This window comes from Myxine glutinosa, chromosome 1, assembly GCF_964187855.1.
Source record: "Myxine glutinosa chromosome 1, kmMyxGlut1.1, whole genome shotgun sequence".
In the NCBI taxonomy this organism is placed as follows: Eukaryota; Metazoa; Chordata; class Myxini; order Myxiniformes; family Myxinidae; genus Myxine; species Myxine glutinosa.
Window position 1 is genome coordinate 378,720,511 of NC_136261.1, and position 18,958 is coordinate 378,739,468.

Sequence of the window (18,958 nt, forward strand, 5' to 3'; positions counted from 1 at the left end):
AAGACCAGAAAAAGCACTGGGCCCAGCTCACTGCCTTGAGGAACCCCAACCTGGACAGGAATGGGAGATGAGAGAATTCCATTCAGGCCCACACCTTGAATGCGACCGGAGAGGAAGTCCACAAGCCATGTGTGGGGGTTTCCATGGACACCATAGGAGGAGAGTTTGGAGAGCAGGGCGGGGTGCCAGACCATATCGAAGGCACGAGATATGTCAAGGGAGAATGCTCCGGTTTCCTGTTTGGCATTGAGGACCTGAATCCATTGTTGACACAGGAGAAGCAGCATGTCCAGAGTAGAATGATCTGGTCTGAATCAAAGTTGATGATCTAAGATCAAGCCATTGCAGAAGAGGAAGGATTTGATGCCAGAAGCGATGATCGATTCCATGACCTTGCTGATTATTGGGAGCAGGCTGATTGGTCTGTAGTTGCTAGGATCTGTTTTTGCACATCTTTGTGTAAAGCGGTGATGTTGGCTGATTTCCAAGCAGATGGCAGATGACCTTGAGCAAAAGAGAGGGTGAAGAGAATAGAGAGAGTGTGTGAAAGAGCGGCAGAGCAGGATTTTAGGACCCGTGGGCTGATGCCATCTGGTCCAGTTTGAAAGAAACTTCTCCACTTTGTCGTGAGTCGAGGTTTGACCGAACTTCTCCACTTTATTAGGAGAGAAGGGCATGGAGTCCAGGAGCAGCTGGGTATGACTGGGTAAGTTGGGTACAGAGAGAGATGGTTTGGGACACAAGATTTTGAGGCAAACACAGAGTTGAGGCATTCGGCTTTTTCATGTGCGGCGTCAGCTGTGCAGCTGTTTGAGGTAAGGGAGGGGATGGAAGGGGAACAAACACCAGAAACGGATTTTGACCAGACGCCACCAGGATTTGGAAGAGGGAGACAGGATTGAGAGTTCAGTCTTGAGACTAGAGGAACCGTGTTTCTCCCTGAGGGTGGACACACTTGTTCCAAGCTTTGTGAAAGGAACTGAGATTGCCTTCAGTTGGATTAGTCTTCCATGAGGCAAAGGCAAGTTGTTTCAGGGCAACTGCCTCACCACAACATTCAGTGTACCATGGATGGGAGGAAGGGTAAGACAACTGAAGACGAGATGGGATGAATCTGTGCATGAGAGAGCAATTGTCTTTGGAATAATTCCAAGGGTGGGTTGATGTCAGAGGCAGTAGAGATGGAGACCAGTCCAGATGATTGATGGCTGCTTGCAGACCGTGCCAGTCAGCCCGAGTGAAATGTCAGGCTCGTCAACGCTGAGGAGGCTCTCTGAGAATGGTCAGAGAGATGTCCACTTTAACATGCAAATGATAAGATAAACCGATTGGAGCAGAAGAAGAGCAGCAGACATTTTCAGGGAAGTTTGTCATAACCAAGTCGAGAAGAGAAGATGCTCTGTTGACTGAGATCCGGGTCGGGAAATTGACAGATTGTGTCGGTCCAAGTGAGTCGCAGAAGTCCTTTGATGAGGAGCCATGGCTGGTGAGAGAGGAACCCGCACCCAGCCAACTGGCATGGTGACCGTTGAATTCGCCACAAATGAGGAAGAGAGAGTTAGGATGAGTTGATCGAAGTTGGTCCATGTTGTCAGACAGCGAGATGTAAATGGAGTCATCACTGTTTGGTGGACGGTGCAGAACACATATGAACAAAAGGTGGGAGTGGAGAGGAGGCCGTAGCCAGAGGTACTCCTGGGGGAGGGGTGGACAGAGGGCAGTGCAAGGAGAGTGAGGAAGAGTTTTTGATTAGTATTGCAACCCCACCACCAGGACGAGGCTCAGGTCTATCATACCGGAGGAGGGAGTAACCAGGAAGAGATATTAAGGAATCAGAGACATCTTGAAGGAGGAAAGTTTCTGTTAAGCAGATTAAGTCTGGTTTATCAGAAGCAACCTGTATGGAGGGATCAATCAGGTTTGAGCGAAGGCCCCGGATGTTTGAGTTATTTCACAATATATAAGGTAATTTCAATTCATGATATGAGGTAATTTCATTTTATAAGGTAATTTATTTCACATTTTTTATAATAGATGGAGAGGGATTGGGTTATAATCAGATAATTATATGGTGTTGATGTAATTTACAAACACAGCTATTGAAATACAACAACAACAACAACAACAGGCATTTTAAGGCCATTTTCCCTGCTAGAGCGGGGGTTAGCCTTGCGGTCCCCATGACAATGTTCTCCATTTTGCCCTATTTTCTGCATCTCTCCTTGTTAACCCCCTTGCCCGCATTTCTTCTTCCACCACCTTTAGCCAAGTCTTTCTCGGTTTTCCCTGTCCTCTACTTGTTCTACATTCATTTCCATCACTCTTCTCAACCAGTCACTTTCATCCTTCCTCAACACATGACCAAACCATCTCAAGTCCACATCTCCCTGCTCTCAAATGTTGTGTTTGTGTGCTTCCCCTTCTCTCCCCATCTTCTTTTCCGCTCCCTCTTTTTGTGTGTTTTGTTTGTCTGGTTGATTTGTTTGTGAAGTAAATGTTAGCTCTTTCACGAGCCTCGATTCAGTATACAAAACAAAACAAAACAAAAAACCCCCCCCCAAAAAAACCTGCTCCTCTTCACAGCATCAATCACAGGCTCTATTCCCATTATCTTCCGCAATTCATCATTTGTCTTCCTCTCTCTCAACGATATTCCGCACATCCACCCAACCATTCGCATTTCCACCCTTTCCAGCCTTCGTCGATTCTCTACATTCATGACCCATGACTCACTCCCATAAATCATAACACTTCTCACACATGCAGCATACACCTTTCCCTTTCCCTTTTTTCTCACACATGCAGCACACACCTTCCTTTCAGCATACTTCCAGCATAAAAACACAGCTATTGAAATGATGAAAGTATTAAGAAAGTCTCCATGTTTTTAATAGAATGATAACCTCAGGGTTTTTCTGTTTCCTTCCTTTACCATTCAGTTTGAGTTTGAATCCCATCGGTGATGAGGGACTGAAGAGATTGATGGAAGCTCTGAAATCCCAAACAAAGTTACGAACCCTCGGGTGAGTGCGATGGGGATATTGACGTCGTAATCCATGATTGTGTACCTGACATTCTTCAGGTGAACCTTTACCTTCACTATTCACCTTTGGTTGAACTTTGTACTTTGCTTGTGTTCAGAGATGGGAAGGGAAGGGAAGGGAAGGGAAGGGAAGGCACAACAAGCAATGTGTCGGGGGTCATCAGGGTGAATGAAGAGGAAATGAGAATCGATAAATGAACCGGAACCAACTGAATAAGTCGTGGCGCTGGACCGGAAGTTGGCCAATTCGGAGATTCAAGTCCAAAGATTTGAATATGAAGACCAACTGGGGCATACTGAGCTGGAAGAGGTGCAACTGATGAGTGATACTGGCCTGTTGGGAGGCAATATCCCATAAAACTCAAAGGATACACTCCCACATGCGAAGTGTTGGAAGTTTTGTGGTGAAATTGATCTCAGTGGATCCTTGACAAACTGGCCGAGCTGGATTCCGCTATTCTCATTGTTATTCGGAACACAGTCTTAGAATGCTTTCATAAAACTGGTCTCTCGCTTCAAGAGACCAGCTTTCATGGGAATGCCTCTGTGTCCTTACTCGGATCTCTTGTTGATTTAGTCAAGACCCAGTGGACAGAATTTGATGGCGTCGTCGACCTCGGAATTATATTGTGTGGCTATAATATTGGTACGATTAGGAGCCTGGTGTTGGCTGAGCGGTTAGTGTGCTGGCTTGGGATCCGAGGATCCTGGGTTCGAATCCCGGTCAATCACTGAACCAACACCAGTGGGGTTGACTCAGCCTGTCATCCTTCCGAGGTTGGCAAATTGAGTACCAATTCACTGATAATTCCCTGTGTGTCGCAAGAGGCGTCTAACAGAATTGTCGGCAGGAAGGGCATCCGGCCATAAAACATTCCCTCAAAAAGGGACCATGGTGCCCAAAAAAGGTCAACCCCTGCTCCGCGGGGAAAAGTGGCCTCTGTGAAGGTCTAAAGGTGGTTCATAATTGGTACAATTCAGCCAAGAGGCGCATTCCGATCCGCAACCGCTGCTTCGACCATAGAGATGCTGAATACACTATGACCTCACCCAATGAGAAATTCAACACTGAGGAGATCCTTGTCACCATTAATCAGCCAATCAGTGTTTTGAAACACCGTATGAGATGAACCGCTCCCCCCCCCCCGCCCTCCACCCATCATCATTCTCCATCCTCCCAACTCCCAGGCCCCCTCTCCTCGCTTGCCCCTGCTTCTATCCCAACGATCTAGATTCTAGAACCTTCAAACAAAAGTGAATTTATCCATTCTCCTAACTTACTAGCATCTTCAACAAAGCTTCAAACCTCACACAAACAAAACAAAGTCAGCAAAACTAAACACTCCTCTCCCCACTGCACACCTTCCCCCCCCCCGCCCCCCTCCTCTCACTCATGTTAATACAACTGTCACCTGTTTGTTGAGATGTTTTATTTATTTATTTATCTTTTGTGCAAACTTCTGTTTCCACGATTCAGGGGGGCATGTTTCATGGAACGGGAGTTCGTACTATAATTATCAGTCATGTGACCTTCAACTTGGTCATTTAGAGGTTATTTTAATTATCTCTTGACCTGAAACGGAGAACCTTCTCATATAACTCGTTTATCGACAACTTTGTACTTATGGTTCCTCATTTCAATCTTCGAAGTTTTTATCTCTTCACAGGTTAGGGGGATGTAAACTGACCACCACATCTGGGTCTATCCTGAGGGAGCTGAAGAACATCGTCAACTTGGAGGAACTTCAGTGAGTACTGAACTGTTATTGAGGTTTTTGTTCTTATTCTCTTTCACTGGACTTGGATTTGTGAATTTCCATCACAGGGTTTATCATTAATCATGGAAACGAATCCAACACTTCCTGTGTTCATATGATAATATTGTTGTTTATGGAGAAGGACTGGGTTATAATCCCATAATTTTGTGGTGTTGATGTGATTTACAAACATAACTATTGAAATGATGAAAGTATCACCAAAGTTCTTCATATCTGTGTTACTATAAACACATGTCTGTGTTCTATAAATGTGTGTGTGTGTGTGTGTGTGTGTGTGTGTGTGTGTGTGTGTGTGTGTGTGTGTGTGTGTGTGTGTGTGTGTGTGTGTGTGTGTGTGTGTCCAAAAACCATGAAACCTCACACAAAAAAACAAAAAAACAAGAAGACGTCATGCGGAGCACGATACTTGCAAAATACGCCCCCCCCCCCCCCCAAAGTTTTCCATTGATACAGCAAATTGTCCATTTCATGAAGATTAAAATTTACAATCTTGATCAAAGCTCGGTCAACAGGATGAAAAGTGACGATTTTGGAAGGTTGACCTTGAGTTGACCTTTTGACCTCAAAAATAGTTTCCCTATTTAGTGACAATGTGCAAATGCTGTTCAATTTTCAAGTCAATCAAATGAAAATTGAGGATATTAAAAATTTGGCCTATGTTGACCTTTTGGCCTATGTTTACCTAAATTATAATACGTGGTTGAATTCAGTGACCAGATATGCAAGTGCTCTTCAAATTTCAAGTCAATTGGATGAAAATTGAGGATTTTAGAAATTTGGCCTATGTTGACCTTTTGGCCTATGTTGACCTCTAGTATACTTGGTGGTTGAATGCAGTGACCAGATATGCAAGTCCTCTTCAAATTTCAAGTCAATTGGATGAAAATTGAGGATTTTAGAAATTTGGCCTAAGTTGACCTTTTGGGCTATGTTGACCTTTTGGCCTATGTTCACCTAAAATATAATTTTTGGTTCAATTCAGTGACCAGATATGCAAGTCCTCTTCAAATTTCAAGTCAATTGGATGAAAATTGAGGATTTTAGAAATTTGGCCTATGTTGACCATTTGGCCTATGTTGACCTCAGAAATACTTGGTGGTTGAATTCAGTGACCAGATATGCAAGTCCTCTTCAAATTTCAAGTCGATTGGATGAAAATTGAAGATTTTAGAAATTTGGCCTATGTTGACCTCAAAAATACTTGGTGGTTGAATTCTGTGACCAGATATGCAAGTCCTCTTCAAATTTCAAGTCAATTGGATGAATTTGAGGATTTTAGAAATTTGGCCTATGTTGACCTTTTGGCCTATGTTGACCTCAAGAATACTTGGTGGTTGAATTCTGTGACCAGATATGCAAGTCCTCTTCAAATTTCAAGCCAATTGGATGAAAATTGAGGATTTTAGAAATTTGGCCTATGTTGACCATTTGGCCTATGGTGACCTCAAAAATACTTGGTGGTTGAATTCAGTGACCAGATATGCAAGTCCTCTTCAAATTTCAAGTCAATCGGATGAAAATTGAGTATTTTAGAAATTCAGCAAAGTTGGTGACCTTTGGCCTATGTTGACCTTATGACCTTTTGACCCCAAAAACAATAGCCTTCTTGCTTTTGACCAACTCTATCATTTGGTTTAGTTTCGTGAAGATCGGTAGAAAATTGTGACCTGTGGGCTGGTGACAAACAGACAAACAGACAAACAGACAGACAGACAGACAGAACCACAAACACAACCGACCAATATACTTGAAAAATCTTCGATTTTACAAGTAATAAATAAAAAAACCTCGAACTTTGCATGCACACTAGGGGAACTCCAAGGGAGTGCATAAATGAAAAGTGGATGTTTGGGTAAATGTAAACGCACCTTTTTATGGCTTCCATCAACGACATCGCTGGAGGCATTATGTTTTCAGGTTGTCTGTCCATCCGTCCAGTGATAGGTTTTTGTTACCGCGATAACTTGAGAACGGCTGAAGGAATCTTCGTCAAACTTGGTGCAGGTATGTATAATGAGGTAAAGATGAACTGATTCGATTTTGGGGTCACGAGGTTATCGGTCAGAGGTCATGTTTGGTCAAAAATTTCGTTACCACGATAACTTGAGAACGACTGAAGGAATCTTAGTCAAACTTGGTGCAGGTATGTATAATGAGGTAAAGATGAACTGATTCGATTTTGGGGTCACGAGGTTATCGGTCAGAGGTCATGTTTGGTAAAAATTCTGCTACCGCAATAACTTGTGAACCAGTGATGGGATTCTGACCAAATTTGGTACACTTATGTAGAATGATTTATATATGAACTGATTACATTTTGGGGTCACAAGATCAAAGGTCAGAGGTCATGTTTGGTAAAAATTATGTTACTGCGATAACTTGAGAACGGCTGAAGGGATATTGGTCAAACTTCGTGCAGGTATGTATAATGTTGTAAATATTAACTGATTAGATTTTGGGGTCAAGAGGTCAAAGTCTGCTATAGGTCTATAACTTGAGAATGGCTGAAGTGATCCAATTCAAACTTGCTACAGATATGTATAATGATGTAAAGATTAACTGATTAGATTTTGGGGTCCCGAGGTCTAAGGTCAGAGGTAATGGCAGGTAAAAATGTGATAACTTGAGAATTGCTGAATGGATTGAAAGCAAACTTAGTACAAGTATTATTATGATGTAATAATGTGGGCGGAGGCATATCACTCGACGTCGTGGTGTCGAAGAGTGTCGTTGTAGTTGTTAATAAAACGCTAACCTCAGGGTTTTTCTCTTTCCCTCCTTTACCATTAGATTGAGTCGAAATCCCATCGGTGATGAGGGACTGGAGGGGTTGATGGAAGGTTTGAAATCCCAAACAAAGTTAAGAGTCCTCGGGTGAGTGGGAAGATTATTTGTTTTGTGAAATAAAAACATATTGAGGTTATAATCCCTGATTGTGTACCTGACGTTCTTCAGGTGACCCTTGGCTTTGGTTATTCACCTTTGGTTGAACTTTGTGCTTTTAGCAAAAACCTTTAAAAACCTTCTTTCAAACCGCCCAACCAATCCATGCAAAACATTAAGTATGTATGTCATATTGACTGCCCGTGTGGATTGAAGTATGATAACCAAAATGTAATCAGTCACGTAGTTTGGCAGCCATATTGGATTCAAGGAAAAGCTTTCACATTTTTTTTTTCTCTGAAACGACTCCACAAAAATAATTGAAAACCGACGTATGTCATCAACTCCCCATGGGGAATATCGTTTAATAACAATCAGTCCTGTCGTGTGGCAGAGGCAAATATGTTAGTTTTTCCTTCAATCAAATATGGCTGCCAGTCTACATGATTGATGAAGTTTACATTTTTGAACTACATTTTCCATGGCTAGTTTGATCATGTAGATGAAGTTTCACATTGATGGATTAAGTGGATTAAGAGAAGGGATTTTTTAAAAGGTTTTCATTCAGTCCACTGTCTGCCAAACCATGTGACCTATGGCATCATTGTTGTGAAATCTCTTTCCCATGGGTAGTGGATTATATATTTGAAGTTTCGCCTCAATCGGTGGAGTGGTTTCAGAGAAAAAGATTTTGAAATATATTTTTGATCCAATATGGCCAATAAAGCCCACAGTTTTGTAACCACTCCCATAGAAATCACTGCCAGCAGTTACAAGTGGCAGTTCTTGGTATTGACCAGCCATGAGAAATATAGTTTGATTAAAAATGACGGAATAGGATGGCATCGTCATTATAACTGGCGTAACATCGTCATTGACGGATGGTGGCATTTTCGTAGGATGGAATCATCGTCTATCATCGGGCGTCGTTTATTGTCTACCCAAGCATAACTGCTCCTAGTTATAAGCAGCGGATCTAGTTATTATTATAACTATCACAAAAGCCCGTCAAAATGACAGGCGACCCTTCTGTATTTTCACATAATTCAGCTTTAAAGGGTCGGGATGAAACCGAAATTACACAGAAACATTCATTTATTACACAAATTACTCATCCCATTTTTTGGGCAGTGTATAGGAAATATTGTGGGGAGAGGGGTAAATATAGGCAATAAATCCAAACAAAGCCCCTCCTCTACTCACCTCCTCACGCACTTCCTACACTAACCACAACCCTTCGCCCCGTTTTTCCTCTGTTAATTTTACTCAAACCTGTTCATCAAGATGCTTCATTAATTTTTTTTCTTTCTTTTTTGTACAAACTTATTTTTCCACTATCCGAGGGGTGATGTCTCATCGAAAGACAGTTTGTACTATTATCAGTCGTGTTTTTTTTTTTTTTTTTTTTTTTTGTTTACTGAATCGAGGCTCGTGAAAGAGCTAACATTTATTTCACAAACAAATCAACCAGACAAACAAAATATACAAAAAGAGGGAGCGGAAGACAAGATGGGGAGAGAAGGTGAAGCACACAACCACAACATTTGAGAGCAGGGAGAAGTGTGGGAGGGAGAGGGCTTGGGGGCAGGAGGCGTGGGAAGGGGGGGGGGGGGGGGTGGGAGAAGTATAAAACAGAAGGGGACCGAAATTAGCGGGGATAGAAAAGATCAAGGTTTTGGATGGGGGAGGATAAGAGATGGTGGTGAACAGCTGTTTTAAAGACCTGGAGGGTGGAGTGGGATTGAAGAGAGTGAGGGAGTTTGTTCCAGAGGTGGGGGAAAAGAGGAATGAAGGAGTGAAGGTGAGCAGAAAGTCTTGATTTTGGCAGTTTAACCATAAGAGGGTTGCAGGCAGATCTTGTGCGACCTGTAGGAATATTTGGGAGCAGAGCCCAGAGAGGGCTGGGGGGGCAAGGCCAGAGAGGAGTCGGTAGAAGACGGAAAGACCACCAACCTGCCTGCGGTGAGTGACTGAAAGGCCGTTGGAGTTAGCTTCATCGCGGGAGGTTCCAATGATTCTGAACGCTTTGGTTTCAACAGCGTGAAGACGAGCTAGGTGTGAGGCAGGAGCACCAGAACAGAGGGGAGAGCAGTATTCCATAGAGCTGCGGATGAAAGCCTTGTATGTGGTGAGGAGCTCAGGTGTGCCAAGGAAGGACTTCGCACGATGGAGGATGCCCAGTCGGCGACTGGCTTTGGAGGCCAGATTTGAAATGTGGTTTTCCCAGGAAAGATCATGGCAAATGGTGAGACCCAAAAGCTTGAGAAATGTGACTTTCAACCTGTTCATTTTGAGGTTATTTAATTATCACAACCTCAAACTAAGAACCTGCCAATGGAACTCGTTTATCTTCAATTTCTACTGATGATTCTTTGTTTCACCCATTCGAATTTTTATCCCTCCCAGGTTGGTGATGTGCAACCTGAGCACCAATTGTGGGCCTGTCCTGAGGGACCTGAAGAACATCATCAACCTGGAGGATCTTGAGTGAGTCCTGAACTGTTTTTGAGGTTTTTGTTCTTCCTTTTCACTGAACCTGGATTTGTGAATTTCCATCACAGGGTTTATTAATAAACTCTATTTTTTAATATAATTTGACATTTAATGGAAGCTGTTAGAACCCACTTCCTGAGTTCAAATAATAATATAATTGTTAATGGAGAGGGGCTGGGTTATAATCCCATAATTATAGGATGTTGATGTTATTTGCAAACACAAATAATGAAATGATGAAAGAATTACCAAAGTTCTCCTAGTTGGTAAAAAAAATGATAACCTCAGAGTTTTTTTTCTTTTCTCTCTTTCCCTCCTTTTACCATCAGATTGAGTTCAAATCCCATTGGTGATGAGGGACTGGAGGGGTTGATGGAAGGACTAAAATCCCAAACAAAGTTACGAACCCTCTGGTGAGTGGGAAGGGGATTTGTTTTGGGAAATAAAAACATGTTGACATTCATAATCCCTGATTGTGCACCTGACCTTCCCCAGGTGACCCTTGACCTCCATTATTCACGTTTGGTTGAATTTTGTGCTTTGTGCTCAGAGATGGGAATGGAAAGCACAGCCATTCCTGTGTAGGGGATCATTGGGGTGATTGAAGAGCGAATGAGGAATGATGAATGAAAATCTACTTCATATGAAGGATAAACGGCTTGACAAAAACAATTGTGCTTTTTCTGGTCTTCATCAATGATCTCTCTGACTCTCTTGAAAGTCCTCTCTATCTCTTTGCTGATGACTCCACTCTCTGCCGCTCCATTCCTCTTCCCTCAGATCGGCAGTCTGCAGCCCCCTCACTCTCTGAAGACCTGGACAAAATCAGACTGGTCAAACAAGTGGAACATGTCTTTCAATCCTGACAAATCTCACACTCTTTCAATGTCTCTCCGAAAAGATCGACTGGACAACCCTCCCATCTACTTTCTCAACAATCCTCTCCAAGAAGTTCTGTCGCTCAAGCTTTTGGGTCTCACTATCTGCCATGATCTTTCTTGGGAAACCACATTTCCAAGCTGGCCTCCATAGCCAGTCGCCGACTGGGCATCCTCCATCGTGCAAAGTCCTTCCTCGGCACACCTGAGCTCCTCACCACATACAAGGCTTTCATCCGCAGCTCAATGGAATACTGTTCTCCCCTATGGGCCGGTGTTCCTGCCTCACACCTAGCTCGGCTTCACGCTGTTGAAACCAAAGCTTTCAAAATTATTGGAATCTCCCGCGATGAAGCTATCTCTGAGGGCCTTTCACTCACTCACCGCAGGCAGGTAGGTGGTCTTTCTGTCTTCTACCGACTCCTCTCCGGCCTTGCACCCCCAGCTCTCTCTGTGCTCTGTCCCCCAAATATTCCTACAGGTCGCACAAGATCTGCCAGCAACCCTCTGATGGTTAAACTGCCGAAATCTCGGCTCTCTGCTCACCTTCACTCTTTCATTCCTCTTTTCTCCTGCCTCTGGAACAAACTCCCTCACTCCCTTCAATCCCACTCCTCCTTCCAGGTCTTTAAAACAGCTGTTCACCCCCATCCAAAACCTTGATCTTTTCTACCCCCGCTAATTCACCCCAGATCCACCTTGTTTGAAATTCCAACTTCTTTCCTGGAAGTCCTGGCAGTGTCCATATGTTTTATAGCTCTCCCACCCCCCCCCCCCTTTCCCATGCCCCCTCCCCCAAAGCCCTCGCCCTCTCTCATCTCTCGATGTCTCCATGTCTCTCGGTCCCTGCTCTCAAATGTTGTGTTTTGTCCTTCCCCCTCTCTCCCCATCTTGTCTACCGCTCCCGATGTTGTGTGTTATGTGTCGGTTTGTCTTTCTGTGTGATTAATGTTCGCTCTTTCACGAGCCTCGATCTTGTATCCAAAAAAAATAAAAAAATAAAAAAATATTCTGAACATTGATTCATTATTTTGTAGTGAAAGTTGGTAAATGTGAAATGGAATGAAGACCTAAACAAAGATCTGGTGATCCACATGTTTGTAGGCCATGATAGATGAGTTCATAAAGTGGAGTGAAGCTGTGATAGTGAAGAAGAAAAAAAAAAAAAAAAAAAAAAAAAAAAAAAAAAAAAAAAAAAAAAAAAAAAAAAAAAAAAAAAAAAAAGGAATCCATCATGTTGTACGAGAACCCTCAATCTAACGTTTGTGGATCTGGTTGGGTTCAAGCCCCCAAAAATCCGTTTATACCATTTCAACACCAATATTGGACCCATTGTGGCGAACCAAGGTTTTCTCATGGATCACTCCCCAGCCCCGCTTGGTCCCACTTACCCATTCCACAACGTTTCCTCCTCCATCACCCTTCCTCATGCACCTCCAACACCTTCCACAAACCACCCCCACCCTCCGCCCCCACTTCCGCCTTGTTAATACTACTCAAACTTGTTCGTTGAGATATTTTATTACTTGCAAAATCAAAGATCTTTCAAGATATTGGTTGTTATTGTGCGTTATTCTGTCTGTTTGTCTGTCAGTCGCCTACAGGTCACAATTTTAAACCGATCTTCATGCATCTTCTTGAGTTAGTCATGAGGAAGGAGCCTATTGATTTTGAGGTCAAATGTTATCTTGAGGTCAAATTTCGAAAGTTGCCATTTTTCATCTGATTGACTTTAAAGTTGAACAGCATTTCCATATTGAGTCACCAAATTGAGAAACCAACTATATTTGAGGCCAAAAGGTCAACTCGAGGTCAAACTTCCAAAATCATCAATTTTCATCTGAAAGTAAATTTTCATCCGATTGAATTGCAAAATTAAACAGCAATTAAATAATGCCAACAGCAATTAAATAGTGCCTCAAAGAATTGGGAAAACTATTTAAAGGTCAAAAGGTCAAAGGTCAACTTCCAAAATCATCACTTTTCATCCGATTGACTTGAAAATTGATCAGCATTTGCGTAGTGCCTCATTGAATTGGGAAAGCAAATATTTTATGGTCAAAAGGTCAACACAAGGTCAAACTTCTAATATCAATTTTCATCTGAAAAATCATCAGTTTTAATCCGATTGACCCGAGTTTTGCTTAAGATCGTCAATTATAATCTTAAAGAAATGGACAATTTGATGTATACATGGCAACTTTTTATTTTGGGAAGGGGTGGATTTTGCAAGTATCGTGCTCTGCATTACGTCTTCTTGTTTATTTATCTTCTGTAAAAACTTCTGTTTCCACTACCCAGGAGACAGTCTCAGGGAAAGGGAGTTTGTACTATTATCGGCTTCAAGCCGTTTATTTTGAGGTTATTTTATTATCTCATAACCTTCTAATATACCAAGTTTATCTCCAACTTTCTACAGATGGTTCTTTGTTTCACTCCTTGGAGTTTTTTTTAAAAATCTTTTCACAGCTTAAGGGTATGTAACCTGAGCACCAAGTCTGGGCCTATCCTGAGGGACCTGAAGAACATCATCAACTTGGAGGAACTTGAGTGAGTCCTAAACTGTAATTGAGGTTTTTGTTATTCTTCTCTTTCACTGGACACAGATTTGTGAATTTTCATTACAGGGTTTATAAATAAACTTCCTGTTTAATACAATGAGTTAGAGGTTTCATGGAAACAAATCTACCACTTTCTTTGTTCGTATTGTCGCGTCACGCAGCTCCCATTGAAATGGGCCGTCTGCGCCGAGATATTTTATCCTGCAAACGGTCAAAAGGTTTCTTACTACTGCGTTCAGTTTCAACTACAACTTTACCGATCCCTATAGTCACCCAAATTAAGTGAATTGGGTGGCGGCATGCATGGGAGGCAGGTGGATTGAAAACCTTTCTTGCCTTTATAAGATTTAATTAATAATTAGTACGGGGAGAAAGATAGACAGAACGTGCAAAATTTAATAAACCAGGCGAGTCAAATGACACGAGCAGGGAGAAGGGAATCTGCAACTTATTGATGTACAGTGATTAATACGTATATATCAATCCTAACCCCACTCGGCACCACAGGCCACGCTCGTAAAAAATAATTGTGCAAGCGGGCGAGGATGTCACAATGATGCGATGAGTGGTGTGCAGGGCGATGGTGCAGCTCAGGAACAGGAAGGGTACAAGAGCGATGCAATGTTGGCGAGGGATTGTGAGGCGGTCCACGTTTCCAGAGTGCAGTCCTCCCTATTCCGACGACGCCGCACAGCGAAAGAGGGAGAGCAGAAGAAGAAAGGCAGAGAGTGGGAGACCAATCTTCTCTCCAAAGGTTCTACTTCAACTGTTTCGTGTGCATGTCCAGCCTCGGCCCTCGTGGACTCAGTATTTTTCCACGGAGCTTCTGCATGGCGGATCCTCTGGTTTGGGCCACCCTTCATACTGTGGGACCGCATGTGCCTGTGGCGGGTACCATGTTTGGCTGCCCGCTGCTTGTGGGAGGTGCCATATTCTGGGCAGCCCAATAAAAATTATAATTCTGGATGTATCCCTTCTTCTGGGCCCCACAGCGCATCTCTCCGCCATGGCTTTTGGAGCTCCGCCAGACAGAGCACTTCTGTTGTCTCTAATTACCGAAAGTTTTCACCTGGCCCCACCCGCTAACAAAAGGCTTTTACGCATACAATCTCTAAGCAATACTAACTATAAATTACACACGCCGCCTCTTCAGCATCACGTGTAACAAGACGACGTCCTCTGACAGGTCCCTGATGCATGATACTCCAACCTACTCGAAGCACACGGTCCATGTAACACTTACCACAGTCTCGCTCTGGATCCCCTCGACCCCCTCCCACGTAAAAGTATAATTATATAATTATTTACGGAGAGACTGTTATAATCCCATAATTATATGGTGTTGATGTGATTTACAAACACAACTATTGAAATGGTGAAACTATCACCAAAGTTCTCCATGTTGTTAATAAAATGATAACCTCAGGGTTTTTCTCTTTCCCTTCCTTACCATCAGATTGAGTCAAAATCCCATCGGTGATGAGGGACTGGAGGGCTTGATGGAAGGCCTGAAATCCCCAAAAAAGTTACGAATCCTCGGGTTAGTGTGAAGGGGATTTGTTTTGGGAAATAAAAACATGTTGACGTCATAATCCCTGATTGTGTACCTGACATTCTCCAGGTGAACCATGACCTCAATTAAATACAACAGCGTATGATAAAACGGTTAATGATAAAACAGCTTCACACAAATCATTCTGAACATTCATTTTGTTTTAATCTCTCGTAGGTTAGTAAATATGACTAGGAATGAAGAATCTATACTCGAATCTGGTGATCGATATGTTTGTAGACCATGGTAAATGTGTTAAGGCAAACGGTGAAGTTGTAATGGTGAAGAAGAAGAATACATCATGGCGCAGCAGAACCTTCAATCTCACCTTTGTCGATTTGTTTGGGTTCAAACCCCTCGTGATCCATTTACTCAATTTGATATTTTATATCTATTTCTGTTTTGTACAAACTTCTGTTTCCACGATACAGCCGAGGCGGTATCTATTGGAAAGGGAGTTTGTACCATTACCGGTTAACCTGGAATTTTAACTGTCTCTTCACTCTTGACCTGGAACAAAGAACCTTTGAATATAACTCATTCATCTAAAACTTTCTACTGATGGTTCAGTGTTTCACTCTTTGGAGTTTTTATCTCTTCACAGGTTATGGGGGTGTAACTTGAGCACCAAGTCTGGGCCTGTCCTGAGGGACCTGAAGAGCATCATCAACTTGGAGGAACTTGAGTGAGTCTTGAACTGTTGAAGTTTTTGTTGTTGCTTTTTTTTTTTCTTCTTCTTTACTGGACACGGATTTGTGAATTCCCATTACAGGGTTAACTAGAACGGCACTCAATAGAGAGCATACCTCCGCCTGGTGAACAGTTTGATTTTTGTATCCCACTGATAGGCCGGTTCCGGATTCGGACCTGAACCAAAATCTAATTGGGTTGTTCTTGTCACCTAACCAACTCATCCACCAAGTTTAGTCATAACTCGTCCATAACTTTTTTAAATATCATGTCATATATCACTTTTCACCCGATCTTTAGGTGTAGTTTAAAAAAAAAAACTCTTCCCCAGCCTCCCTATTTCAAAAACGCCACCCACATTCGCGAGTTCAACATTCGCAGCATTTTCTAGGAACGTATCCCCCTGTATATGTCGGGGTCTGACTGTATATTAAAAATGGAGTTTATTTATTACCTCTGCCACCAAAGGGGATGGAGGTTATGTTTTCACCCCTGTCTTGTCTGTCTGTCTGTTTGTGAACAAGATATCTCAAAAAATGGTGGATGGATTCGGACGAAATTTGGCAGAGAGGTAGCGTATGTGACGATGAAATGATTAGATTTTGATGAAGATCCGGATTCGGCTACTATAATTCTTTAAGTGATTCTTCACCATTGGGAGATAGCGCCAAAAACGATACATAGCAGGGTTATTATTATTATTTTTTGTATACAAGATCGAGGCTCGTGTAAGAGCTAACATTAATGACAAAAAAAACAAACGGACACAAGACAAAAAAAAAGTAGCGGCAGACAAGATGGGGAGAGAGGGGGAAGCACACAAGTACAACATTTGAGAGCAGGGACATCGGCAGATCTGTGGGAGGTAGAGGGCTTGGGGGGAGGAGGCGTGGGAATGGGGGTTGGAGGTGGAAAGAGGTTAAAAAAAAAACAAAAAAAAAACGCATGGACACTGCCAGGACTTCCAGGAAAGAAGTCGGTATTTCAGAAAAGTGGATCTGGGGTGAATTAACGGGGGTAGAAAAGATCAAGGTTTTGGATGGGGGAAGATAAGAGATGGTGGTGAACAGCTGTTTTAAAGACCTGGAGGGAGGAGTGGGATTGAAGAGAGTGAGGGAGTTTGTTCCAGATGCGGAAGAAAAGAGGAATGAAGGAGTGAAGATGAGCAGAGAGTCTTGATTTTGGCAGTTCCACCAGAGGAGGGTCGCAGGCAGATCTTGTGCGACCTGTGGGAATATTTGGGGGACAGGGCACAGACAGGGCTGGGGGGTGGGGGGGCAGACAGACAGGATATCTCAAAAAGTTATGGACGGATTTGGACGAAACTGTGTGGACAGGTTGTGTGTCTGACAAGGACGAGTCGATTCGATTTTGGTGAAGATCTGAATATGGATTCGGATATGAGAATTATTTAATTTTTTTAATGATTCTTCACCATTGAGTGATAGGGCTAAAACCAACATGTAGCAGGATATCTCAAAAAGTTATGGACGGATTTGGACGAAACTTTGTGGACAGGTTATGTGTGTGACAAGGAAGAATCGATTCAATTTTGGCGAATATCCGGATTCGGATCCGGCTACTAGAATTTTTAAAGTGATTCTTCACCTTTGGGAGATGGGGCCAAAAACAATATACAGCAGGATATTTCAAAAAGTTGTGGACGGATGATTTTGATTAAATGTGATTCTGTATTGTGATTTTCTGGTCTACTCTGGGATACAAAACGTAAACTGTTCACCTGGCGGAGGTATGCTCTCTACTGAGTGCCGTTCTAGTTTGAAGTTCAATGTAAAGCAGGCGAGCAACTGCAGATCAATTGACTGGAAATTTCAACCTGGGGCACGAGCACAAGTTTCATCAAAAACGGTCCACCGAGATCTACACTCACCAGGATACCATTGTCGGGTTTCAGTGCACAAACCGCTCATCACACCTGGCAATGCACGTTTGCAAGTCCAGTGGTGCAAAGGGCACAGGCAATGGACTACCGAGCAGTGAATCGATGTAATATGGTCAGATGAATCATCCTTCACCATGTTCTCTACAAACGGACGAGTGCACGGGTGGCACCAAACTAAGAGCTCGACAACCTTGAGTGCATAGTTCCAACAGTGAAAGTTTCTGGTGGTTCTGTAATGTTGTGGGGCACATCTTCCGACCATGGGTTGGGTGTAGTCATTCCTTGAGAAGGGAAGGTCCATGCCGATCACTACTTAATGGTGCTGAGTGATAATCTTCTCTCCTGCCGGGAGGGGTATCTTCCAGGATGACAATGCCCCCATCCGCACAGCCCATTGGTTTGATGAAGAGGACACTGATGTTATCCATATGTCATGGCCTACTCAGTCACCAGATCTGAACCCAATCGAGCGTTTATGGTATGTTCTGGAATGACGCCTGCATGTTCCAGCTCCATCAAACAGGTGTGAATTGATTGACTTTTTCCTGGAAGAATGGTGCAGAATTCCAGACGCTGGTGCACTCGATGCCATGGCGCATGCAGGCTGTGCTGGCCGCACGTTGTGGCCCAACGCCCTATTAAGTGACTTTACTTTGGTGTTTCCATTTCTTTTGTCCCCTACCTGTATGTTAACACTGTGGGTCAACAATATAACTACTGACTGTAGCAAAGTAAAATCGGACTTTTCAAGCGTTAACCTTTCCTCCAGAGTAAAAGAGGGGTGAATGTCTGAAACGTCAGATCTGTTGATTCCATGCTTTTTGATTACATCATTTGATCTATTCATCCATTTTTCATTCCCACTTTTATTTCATTCACACCCTTCTCTTCTTCAGTGTGAGATGTAATGATCCAAGCCTCGTTGATCACACAAACAAGTGAAAATGGTTCAAACACAGTGAGTGTCAAGTGGAGGGGCGGTGTATGTTCTGTGCAATAAAAATGAGCAGAGTGAGAATTTGGAATTCCTAACCTGGGAATTAAAAAGTAGATTGCAAAGAGTAGTGTGGGGGGGGGGGGGGGGGGCAGGGATGAAATAATGTTGATTTTGCCTTTGGGGAACGGATGCTGCTTGTTTTTATTTATTTATTTTTTAATGTTCTTTTGAAACATAATG

The 18,958-nt window shown here is 42.9% G+C and overlaps 2 protein-coding genes across 6 annotated transcripts in view; both read left to right on the plus strand.

The window, feature by feature from the left end:
- LOC137415872 (E3 ubiquitin/ISG15 ligase TRIM25) overlaps positions 1-18,958 on the plus strand; it is a 732,877-nt gene that overhangs the window by 555,384 nt on the left and 158,535 nt on the right. The window lies entirely within an intron of this gene.
- The window catches only part of LOC137415854 (NACHT, LRR and PYD domains-containing protein 12), an 80,377-nt gene that overhangs the window by 58,544 nt on the left and 2,875 nt on the right, over positions 1-18,958 (plus strand). Inside the window, exons 9-18 of one of the 2 annotated variants that reach the window (XR_013621861.1) lie at positions 2,940-3,023; positions 4,711-4,791; positions 7,612-7,695; positions 10,111-10,191; positions 10,527-10,610; positions 13,545-13,625; positions 14,213-14,390; positions 15,093-15,176; positions 15,793-15,873; positions 18,678-18,739. Coding sequence is in view for 1 of the 2 variants with exons in the window: in XM_068101383.2 (XP_067957484.2) it covers positions 2,940-3,023; positions 4,711-4,791; positions 7,612-7,695; positions 10,111-10,191; positions 10,527-10,610; positions 13,545-13,625; positions 15,093-15,176; positions 15,793-15,873; positions 18,678-18,723 (706 nt within the window). In the remaining variant the exon portion in view is untranslated. The remainder of the gene's footprint in view (positions 1-2,939; positions 3,024-4,710; positions 4,792-7,611; positions 7,696-10,110; positions 10,192-10,526; positions 10,611-13,544; positions 13,626-14,212; positions 14,391-15,092; positions 15,177-15,792; positions 15,874-18,677; positions 18,740-18,958) is intronic. The other variant, XM_068101383.2, reaches the window with a different exon arrangement.